The sequence below is a fragment of the Neodiprion lecontei genome, chromosome 4, assembly GCF_021901455.1.
Source record: "Neodiprion lecontei isolate iyNeoLeco1 chromosome 4, iyNeoLeco1.1, whole genome shotgun sequence".
Classification (NCBI taxonomy): Eukaryota; Metazoa; Arthropoda; class Insecta; order Hymenoptera; family Diprionidae; genus Neodiprion; species Neodiprion lecontei.
The window spans coordinates 5,816,835-5,828,380 of record NC_060263.1 but is presented as its reverse complement, the minus strand read 5'-3'; the positions used below and the strand labels follow the sequence as shown (position 1 = coordinate 5,828,380).

Sequence of the window (11,546 nt, the reverse complement as noted above, 5' to 3'; positions counted from 1 at the left end):
TCTCATTGTCGGTGTGGGACTTTATTTCCGACTCGACTCTGGCCGCGATATTCATTTGAAAATTGGGGCCCTCAAGTTGTCCTGATATTTCCCGCAGACGCGTTTTAGGAAAAAATATGTCACCTTCGTCCCGCTTTTGAGGTAAAAAAAAGTTAACTTTACGGTCGAGTCGGGAATAAAATGAAAATTTTGGATCGAAACGAACGGCAAAATACCGGAACCAATACGGCGACGTCCCACTTTCGGCTTCAATGCCGCGCATAAGACGCGTTGTTAAGGGGCGGCGGGGGCCGTCCTAGAATATCCATGGTGGGGGCAGGGATGCTGGGCGGCGGGGGCGACACGTGCCACCTGTCACACGCCGGTGAGAACGGCGCCGAAGAGGGACCTGGTTGATTCCCGTTGGGATATCGGCAGTTTTCCGCATGCGGTGATCGGCGGTGGTGCAGAAGCGGATCGGGATCCGGGGCCAGAATCGTTCTTGGAATACAAAGGTGGATTGAAATATCTGGGGATTATTCGGGAGGCGCCGCTCCCTCTGATGGTGAGAACCGGGCCCAAAAATGGAGCAGCTTCGAGGCGAAGGGCCGGAGCCATCCGGCTACGGAAGCGACTCCAGCAGCGGCGGTTCCGCCGATCAGTTTCTACGCGTCCGGAACGATGTCCGCACCGTTTCCGCTTCCGCACCGAACGCCTTCTCCATCGACAGCATCCTCGGACGGTCCCAGAGGAACCAAGGCGTCACGTCTGCCACAACCGACGGGGAACGCGATGATGACGAACAGGAGGAGAGGGACGAGGATCGAGGAAACTTCGTCAGGCCGACGGCCGTATCCGCATCCCATTCCGGTGACGATTTAACATTTTCAAGTGAAGCATGAATATTATAATAACGGATCCTTTGTGCTCTCGCCTGATCTTTTTGTTGAAATCAGTGTCCCGATTAGTTGCATTATACGGTTGATACTTGGTTCGAAAATTAGCAAAGAAATGATTTACAGTGCCTGGGCATCTGGCGATTCGGCTTAGTCGTCGAGATATTAACAATTTGTGACGTCGGTTTGGAATTATCTTTGAAATAAAAGGTTCGATAATCGGGTCTAACCCTGTGAAACGAATGGTACGATCACCTTGCGTGTATATTTTTTAAATATAAAAAAAACTCGCGGCTTTTTGTACTGTCAGAACAAAAAATTTTGGGATGATTGGATCTTGAACTAGAAGCTTCGATGAACTTGTCCAAGTTTTTTACAATTTTTCCACCGCTTTAAATGGCCGATATAAAGGCAAGACGCGAAAGACCCGACGTTTCACTTTACGTGTACTGAAAACCATGTTTCACCATAAAGATTAAGATGATCTTTTCAACCATCTCTTTCAAATATCTCGACGTGTTTTTTTTTTTTTTGTATAAAGTCTGGACAATTATCTCTGACCGTTTTTGGATGGAAATCCATCTATATGTGAGCGCATGTGAATTTTCTTTTCTGTTTTGGTCTCCTTTTCAACCTACTGCTTCTATTTTGTTGGGGAAAAAATTTATTTCTTTACAACCATTCCGAAAATGTAAGGTTTGCATGTCACTTGCGGATATCTCGATGTTTTTTTTATTCTTTTTTTTTTCTCTAATGATTATATGTGTCCGCATCCGTGTGTGTGTGTGTGTGTGTGTGTGTGTGTGTGTGTGTGTGTGCAATCAGTTTTTAGTCCGACGATATTTCGAGAAAGAGTAAACGAATTTCAGTCCAAATCAAGGAGACTTTTATTATTAATTTTGAACTGATTTGAGTTTGGATATAATCGCTGCAGCAGTTTTCGAGACGTGTGAATAAAAACGTCAAGAAAGAAATAAAAATGTTGATGTCTTAAGAACGAATCTGAATGATTTTGATCCCAATTAACGCGGCTCGTTTTATAATTTTGAACTGGTCAAAATTTGTGTCACATTGGCCACCAAGGCTTTAGAATTATTGACGTAACAACAAAGTCAACAAATCTTCAGAGATTTTATATCTTACTTTGTTTTTCACCGATTCACAATTATTAACTTTTTGCAAGTGAACGCGTTTTACTTGTTTCGTTATTCGAGTATTCAAAGAGGTTTTTTTTTTCATAATCCAATAAAATTATAGATTTATTATGCAAAGAACCAACCAATATTGATGTTGGGTTGTTCAATTTTATGCCGAAAACGCACCCGAGTGAAAATTTCTTATGAAGGCCTAAGTTCAGCCTAATTGATCGCACTTTTTTTTTTTTTGTTTTTTTACAATGGAGTGGACCCCTTTAATCGAATTTAACACGATAATCTTTTACGATTATTCCATCAATAGAGTTTGAAAAACGATGACGTTGAAAAGAATCGATTTGTATGTAATATGATGGAATTTAAAGAAAGTTTGATGGATGTTTTTATTGAATTGTTTTTTTATTTTTATATCGTATTTCGCAAGTAGTTTGGCGAAAACGTAATTCTGTGACGTATATTTTACTTTTTCACTTGACACAAACTTGAAAGCAGATGTCTATGTAATATACATAAAACTGAATTGAAAGTAATTTACTCAGCGACGTTACCGATGATAAAGCACATTCTCGGTTTATATAAAAACACGGTCTTATTCAATTGAATGTTACTTTTTCAATTATCATTCTTGAGTGTAATTGAAAAATTATACAATCTAATTATACATGTTTCGAAATACTTTACTTTATGCGCACGTAAGAAGCAGGATTCTTTTATCAATCCACGACGAAACTTGTCCGTTGTATATAATTCTACCCCATTATCTAATGAAAAATTTAACACCATAAAGAACAACTGTTTGTATCTTATTGGAACTAATAACATCGTGAGAAATCAGGTTATTTCATTCTTTTCTATTGCCGAAAACTTCGTAAAAATCCTCCGAATCTAATGAAGAATACAGAATTTTATTCGTAAATGAATTTACTACAAATCATCAGACTTAAAGCAGATTTTCTTTTCTTCAGCTTGCTAATTGGTAAGGAAAGGAAATTGGGAAATGGAAGATCATGCACTGCAATAGCCGTTCTAATTCCAAGATGATAAACTTGTGATTCAGACAGAAATTCATGTATATTTATTGTTATAAAAATCTAACTCGCCTTTGTCTTGCTGAGAATTCATTTACGAAGATAACAAATTGTTGGTCTTTTAGAATAGAACAAGCGGTACGTAGATTTTTTTGTGAAAATCTCGTAGTTTGAAACAATTTCTCTGGCGTTTTTGATATAACGACTTTGGAATGCAACGTTTTCAATTACTTCCTGTACCACAAGAGCTTTTTTTAATCAGCCGTAACTTCGCTAACCTTCAACGAGACTTTTCAAGCCTTCGGTTTATCAAGCTTTTGTTTCGATACTTTTCAACCTGACCATTAAACGATCCACATATTCGCTCTAAAATGATGGAATAATAATATATTTTCACTGTAGACAAAGAATGAAGTTCGATGTATTTGAGAAATTTTTATTAGCTTTGGTGTAGAATTTGAAACATTCCGTCTCCTGCTAATAATTTTATAATTTAATTTTCTGTTTCAGCGTTTTCAACTTCAACTTTTTTATTTACATCCTCGTGTAACCTGTGAAATAATACCAGTGAAACTTTTCACCTACGGGTTCAAAGTGAATTTAAACGTAGCCTGCAAAGGCGATGATTGCCCGAGTATTTTCCTGACTTATCATAATTTTCAAAATTCCAGCCTTCGGCACGGCGCTTTACTCAACCGCAGGTCTGACCTACCCTGAAACGGCCCTAACAGACCCCGCCGGATATTCGGCAGCATCCCTGGCATCCGCTTCTCTCCTCTACAGTGGTTGGTTCGCACAATCTAAACCTGGACAACTTTTCGGTCTACAAGGTAAGAAATTCATGATCAATCAGGCAAGAGTAACAGCTTCGAAAAATTTTGAAATATTTTCCCAACGAGATTAAAATTTTTTTTTATCAAACCGAGGTAAATTTTGGTTTTTCGATGCAGCTGAGATTTCTTTGAACGTCTTTTCACCCTTTCCTTTCTCAATTGTTATTTTGCGTACATTTTTGGAATTTACTTGACTGATTTCTGCGCAATTGAACAAAAAAAAAAAAAAACATTCTGTATTTATATCATTTGCTGAAGTTTAAATTTGTAAAAGTGAATGGATTAATTTTGTTAATTTTTTTTTTTAAATTGAACACTTCAAATGGATCTTCTATTTTGAGTCTATAACCTGGAATACATGTGTAAAGGGTAAGCGATTCGTATTCGGTTGGACTGAATAAAACATTCTCTGTGGCTGTTTTCACACTGCGTATGCGAACGAACGATATTAATACAAGGGATTCAGATGTTATACCACGCAAATTGAGAGAAATGATAAATTAACGTAAAGAAGCAACGGAAAGGGTCAAGAGAAGTTTAAAGATTTCTCAAAATCACCAGTACAAAATTTCGACATATGACAGTTTAATAGAATTCTAAAAAAAAAGTAACAATACTTTTAAAATCCAGAGAAATGCAGAAAAATTTGCTTCGCGAAATCATCGATCGAAAATGAATCCAAACAAGCATCCAAATCAACTTTTCGATCTGGAAGAAATAAAACAGAGACGAAACTTGCGAAAAAAAAAAAAATTAATCAAAATAGAAAATCTCGAATCACCGAACAAATTTTTTTTCACGAGTTCGTTAAAACGCGATTAGTTCTTCCGAAATATGGACTCGGGAAGGAATCTTTTCCCTGTGTTGAGCGATCGTCTATCAAAATGACGTTCCCCGAAACGAATCGAGGGTGATTTTGGCACCTCCGTTACGCAGCGTGTACGAGGCGTTAGAACCGAGGTGAGATCCGCGGGTGTTGATGAGCAGCTCGCGTGCCGGAAGCTGTTAGGAAAATAGTTTGTTACTAACCGAGAACGGCTCTCTTCATATCCAATATTTCCTATTGAAGACCGGAAAAGGTGGAAAACGCGAGACGATTTTGCAATCTAGGGCGGATGCGAGATTCATTGGCAATTTTTCAGAGTTAATAGAATGTTTTTATACACCAGAAACAGTCATACTTACGGTTTTTTTTTTTTTTCTGCTGGACGGTTTTGTCACGGGTGTATATCGAGATTTTAAGATTGTAGCAGATTTTCATTAAATATGATCATTCATCCAGAAGAATTTTTTAAACGCTTGACATTCTGATAAAACTTGTGAGAAGTGAAAGAAGACCAAACGTATTTTGCTTTATACATTACATTACATTTATATTATACATATATATGTATATGCATATATTACGGTGGTCCTTATTTGGGTTTGGGAAAAATTTTGATGCATTCGCCCCCAGATTGTCTCCAAATATATAAAAAAAAAATCTGTGGAAAAGACGAGCTTTCTATCTTAATGGGAAGGGTTGCCCCTGAGGACTAACTTTTTCCCAGATTTTTTGAATACATTTGGAGCCAATCTCGGGGGCGAAAGCATGAAGATTTTTCCCAATCCCAAATAATGACCACTCTAATATATATATATATATATATATATATATATATATATATATATATATACATACATACATAGTTCTCGTTGTTTTGAGGGTGTATGTTCAAATTTGGATCTTTCCATTATCGACATTTTAGAGAAATTTTAAGTTTCCAGTAATTCGCTCGGACACGCAACTCGATTGAATAACAATCTAGTATCAACTTGATCGAAGTTTGATCCTCCGAGATATTCAACGATCCAAATTCAGCAACCTAGACTAAATTTTGTTTCCTGAATCTGAGATTTCTAATCATAAGAAATTTGACTACCGCACGGATACGTCGAGATAAATATTCAGCCCCTTACATCCACTCGGCATCAGCCGCGTTTCCGCTTTATAATTTTTCGTACCAAAAAATGACACCCAATGTCATAGATCACACAGATTTCGGTGCAGCGGTGAAAATCGTCGACTTAAACTCGTGTAAAATCATTCATTCGTCACTCGAGTCGGTGTATCGGCGAGCGAAAGCCACGCCCGGCAGCGACCACCACCACCATCACCACGACCATCACCATCGACCATCGCGACAAAACTCCGGATGGCTCGAAGCGTCCGCCATGTTGTCAGAGGGCCATTTATTGGCGTTCTCGCGCTAACTACCTTCGCGAGAGGTGCTAAATAGTTGAACACACTCGTAAATCTTCCGCCCATCTCCGAGCACGGTTCATCTCGTCCTCTTCCTGCGCCTCCCGCGCAGCTTACACCTACCTTATACCTACCTACCTTATACTTACTTACCTACCTACCTGTTTCCTCGATTCTTTACACAGTATTTTCCTCCGCAGCTCGACCACACCGCTTGGCTCTTATACCGCGTAGGCAAAGACCGAGATGATCACCGTTCCGGGAAAGCTTCAATGTACAAATTCTCTCGCGGCGAATTGCCTCTAATTGTGTATCGGCAAACATCTCTGTGTGAACAACGCGATCGGTATACTCGCTGTACGTTGAAACAGCGGTAATTGGTTAATGAACTATACATATATGTGTATATATACTGTTTCGGAGTCACGAATGTCATTTTACAAAAGCTCGTTTCGCCTGCTGGATTTGACTTATTGTTTTTCGTTTGAAAAGAGGAGAATATTATACCGTGTAACACTTTGATGTAAGAGCGATCTTCTATTGTTTACAGTAGAATATTCACTGTTAAAGAAATACGGTTTCGACTTTTGTAGAATATTTTTTTCTGCGTCAATCCAACACTGTCTGACGTTTTTGACGTCGAGTTTTTTTAATCGACGAAGAAAATTGTTGGGTCAATTTCGACAACGTCAATTTTTTACAGTGTTTATTTACCTCCGCGCGTACTGAGAAAAACTGTTTGAATATCGTTGGAATGACGAAAAACGAGGTACGCCTAACCATTTTGCGTTATTGTCGATCTTTTTTTGGTAATTGCAACGCAAAATCAGTTTGTGAGGTTTACTCTACTTTTTCAGTTACATGAGGCTTTAACGTCAATTTATTGTTGCACAAGCGTTAAACTTTCGCAACAGTTCAACAAGAAAATCTAGCAACAGTGATCGTAACGAGAAAGAATAGTAACGGATACAAGACTTTCCGGTAACGGCTAGAAAACTAGTTTTCATTTTATACCTAGGAATATATTTTTCGATTGTGGTAAAAAATGAAAATAGTCGATGACTGAGCGATAGCCGAAACTAAAAATTTCTCTAAATGCATTTGCACAGCGTCGATGAACGGTCAGTACCGTAAATCAATCGAGTAAACCGAACTCATCACAAGTTATACAATTTAATAAGACAATAAATTTCTTCACATTCTTGCCTTTGGGTATAATAAATTTGAGAATGAATTGCCGTTTTTAAAATGTACTCACTAGCGTGTAATAGTGAAAGAGCGGTCCTGTACGAATCGGTACGGAAACTGTGACACCTGCAGCAGCATCGGTCGTATAGTGACGGTTTCTCACAGGATGTGACATCGCTCTACAGAGCCGTTGAAAAAATGTAGAGATCCTTCGTATATGCGGGTATAATAATAAAGGGTCTGAGAGTTCTTCGTATAACATTGTGGCAAGCGATACATTAGGCGGGTTGAAAAACCCTTGTAAAAACTCTAAACTGTTGTTCAAACACGTGACACTATATTGGTCAACTACAGAGAACGGAGGGAAACCTCGGAGTCCTTTTCTCTCTCACTCTCTCTCTCTCTCTCTCTCTCCCTCTCTCTCTAGTTTTCTCTCTCGGCACGACTAATCATTTGGTAAATACCAGACGGGTACATTATGGGTATGGTAAAAGGGCAAAATACCTGGGCTCTTCCCTAAAGGCGATGCAATTTTTAGAAAAAATCTATTAGATAAACAAACAAGACGAAAACTTCTTCACCGTTTGTTATACTGCAGAGATCGACGTTGGAAACTTTCGTTGTGCCTGCCGAGGAGACTTGTGAAATCGTGAAGTAGAATTTTTTTACGAGCTTTTAATGGCCCTCCGTTTCCATGCACGTATATGGGTATATATTTATACATATATATATATATATATATATATATATATATATATATATTCATATATATATATTCACACACCGAGTCGTTGGCAATTTTTTTTTTTGTTGTTACACGACGATTCTCATAATCAATACTCATCGTCGCGTATCCGGTGGTTTTAAACTGTGAAACAAAATACCTTGGATTGTCAAATTTCATTATTATACCCGCTTAATCCTACATCAGTTTTTGTGTCGATTTAACACAATGCACAAAATAATTTTCCAGCAGAACGACTCTTGTTTACTCAATATACTTGGAATAATTTTTTGTTATTCGGAGTCCCCAGGATTTTTACACTGATTTTGCTTATGACTGATTGAGTTTTTACAAGCTTTCTTTGTCGTAAAGTCGATTGAGCAATAAGAAACATGATAGCTGAAACATTAGTCCAAGTAATAATTCAATCTTCAAATCATCGCATATGCTAATGATTCGTTTTAACAAGAAACAAATCTTTGCTTCTACTATTAGTGTAATGAATTTTCAATCCGTTAAACTATCGAATTCGTAATGAAACAAAAAAAAAAAAAAATAATCATTAGCCGTAGATGAAAAACATCGTACGAAGTAACCAGAGAGCAGTGATTTATTCCAATCGCATATTTTTCGGTGATAATGATTGAGCAAACTCTTGGTAAATAGCAGTAAATCTTTGACGTGTGTGTAATCGTTGTGTCGAATTGTAACCAAAAGTTTCTAATCACTGGAAATTGGTACGCGTAAGTTACTTCAGCGAAACACAAGTTTTACACGTGATATATTTTTTGCCACAACGTGCAACGGCATATCCATACGCCATTGTTTCAAAAGTGACAATAATCATTTGATAATGTATGTATAAAATTCACTTACTAACGGAAATGTGTAAAACTTTTTTACACCTCGACGATAATCGCACCCAAACGTTCGAGAGGATAAATTGTTTGCCCATCTTGTTGCCACCACGCGGGTCCATTATTGACTCTAAGATGTCACACGTTACTCAAACAATCCCACATATTTTAGATATTTGGTAATTTCATTTTTCCCGTGTTTGCCAAGCGACGATTTTTAATACGACCGTTCTAAGCGCGTGTCTGCAATTCGTATCGCGCTGTGTCCTCGTTTTCAAAACCATTGGAGTGAAAAGAAAACAAAAAAAAAAAAAAAAATCATGAAAGGAACGCATCAATAGTGTAAGAGAATCCTCGGTTCACTCGCAACACTGAAATTTCATTACCGCTTTCGCAAATTACACTTTTAGATCGAATAGCGGAATGAAATACGTGACGGGTGAAAGATGGTCGAGAAATCGTCGAAATTTAAAACACTGTCATTATATCTGTCAAGTTTGTTGAAATGGTCATTTTTACATGCAGAAAATCTGACCATCGGTAACTTGACTTGTACAGTCTTATCGATTTCTTGAATAAAGTCAGTCAATTAAATCTATTAGAGTAAGACAAAGGGTGAAAGCTTGGAGAATAATATTATTTATTGAAAATGTTCGCAACGAAATCACGTTCGTTTCTTTTCTTTTTTTTTTTTCTTCATCTTTATGCTCAGCTCCAAAACCAAGCGGTAGACGATCTCGGAAGCCTGGAATAGATAGGAAACCACGACAGGCGTACAGTGCTAAGCAGCTGGAACGACTGGAGGCTGAATTCAAAGTAAGTCAACGACATGTGTCTACCTACTTGCTAGCAATAAGATTCTATGGAAGTGCAACCATTGTTCTTTTTTTTTTTTTTTTCTAATCTTGTCTTCTCTTCCAAGTCATCGAAACATTTATCAGCGAAGTCATTCGCGTTTAGAACGGTCACGGAGATCGAGAATTTTTTAGTTTCGATGAAGATTTTTACCGCCTCTCATAATTCTTTGGAAACGAAAATCTCCGTCCTTTGACTGGCAAAATTTCAGACCTAGTTTAACGATGGTTACAAAACGAAAAACACAAATATCGCGGTTATTCGAGAATAAAGAAAATCTGTCGAGACTGCAGTTGCGGCAAAGTGTCGACTCTTCGCAGGGTAGAATTTGCTTACATTCCGAAGGTTTCGAGACGTTGAAAATTGGAATTTGAGGAACTTTGCTGCAGTAAAGTCGTCAGCTATTTATTTTTGTACGATTGGATCGAATAGTGCATGTATGGGGATGCAGAGGCGTGTAAAAGAATTGTCGAAACAAAAATGTATCATACAAAGGATTGAAGTACCTCTTTACAATTCTTCCTAAATAACTGCTTTTAATCATCTTTAAATTATACCGATTGTAATTATCCAATTTTTTCTTCCAACTGACAAATTGGAAAGAAAACAAAATAGTCTGAGATAATTTGTATGGATTTCATTTGTGAATAGAACAAGCTACTGCTGACTACAGAACCGGATGAACCGTATCAATTTTTCGGTGTACCGAAATCTTTTTTCGAAAGCTTTCTTTGTCGTTTGTCGTTTTTTGTTTTTCTTTCTTTCTCTTGTCGTCTTAGACTCGAAACGTGTCCCGAGCCGTCTGTAAACTCGAACTATCCTCGGAAAGAAATGAGAAAAAAAAAAAATCTTGTCGACAGGTTGACAAATATCTGAGCGTGAGCAAGCGAATGGAGTTGTCAAAATCGTTGAACCTGACGGAAGTCCAGATAAAAACGTGGTTCCAGAATCGACGAACAAAGTGGAAAAAGCAGCTCACGTCGCGTATGAAGATCGCCCAACGCCAGGGACTTTTACCCCCGACGTATTTCCCGCCTGCGCAATATCCTCTGCTTCCGTACTACGCGGCGCCGCTGATGTTCAGCGCCCTGACACCAGATGACGCCACCGGTGTCGGTGTCGCAACGCTCTCGCCGTGTCCCGTCGTCTCCTCGGCCGGTAACTCGGTTTGAATCCGGAATGATGCCCGGTCGGTACTGCAGACAACTGGAATATCGTTGAAACGGTTGTTCGGTTCACTGTTTTATTAAATCTGTGCTGTCGGTTGCAGCAGCGTCGAAGATTTACTGGGGGAGTGCAATATTTAAAGAAACCTCAAACGTGGACGTTTTATACGACGTTTCGCGATCAAATTCACAGAGGGCGATGGACTCTCGAAATCAATTCTGTTCGACAGCGAGTGTATTTTTATTTTTCCCAGCGCGTTATCTACATTTTTGCATAATATCAATTTTGGGTATGCAGTCTCAGTTTTATTTATTTATTTTTTTTTTTTTTTGTCTCAACGACCTGTCAAGAATCATTTATTATATTTGTAAGGTATATATTTTATAACTATAATGAGTAGAATTATATCATTCTGTATATATTATTATGTATATTGTAAATGTATATTATTATGTAAACGATTTAGATCATATAATATGGGAATCAATCCACCGCATTATCTTAGCATTCCCTTCATGAGTACCATTTGATTTTTCTGTCAGGTTATCGTACACGTAAAATGTTTAGTAAAAAAAAGCAGAGAAAAAGAATAACTCCAAAAATCAAGATATACATGCATATAT

The 11,546-nt window shown here is 38.0% G+C and overlaps 1 protein-coding gene across 1 annotated transcript; it reads left to right on the top strand.

Moving 5' to 3' along the window:
• Window positions 1-353: 353 nt before the first annotated feature.
• On the top strand, window positions 354-11,184 carry LOC124294019 (NK1 transcription factor-related protein 1). Its single transcript, XM_046737488.1, has 4 exons — window positions 354-849; window positions 3,729-3,887; window positions 9,614-9,717; window positions 10,617-11,184. The coding sequence occupies exons 1-4, from the start codon at window positions 564-566 to the stop codon at window positions 10,926-10,928; spliced, it is 861 nt and encodes a 286-aa protein (XP_046593444.1). The 5' UTR covers window positions 354-563; the 3' UTR covers window positions 10,929-11,184.
• The last annotated feature ends 362 nt before the right edge of the window (window positions 11,185-11,546 follow it).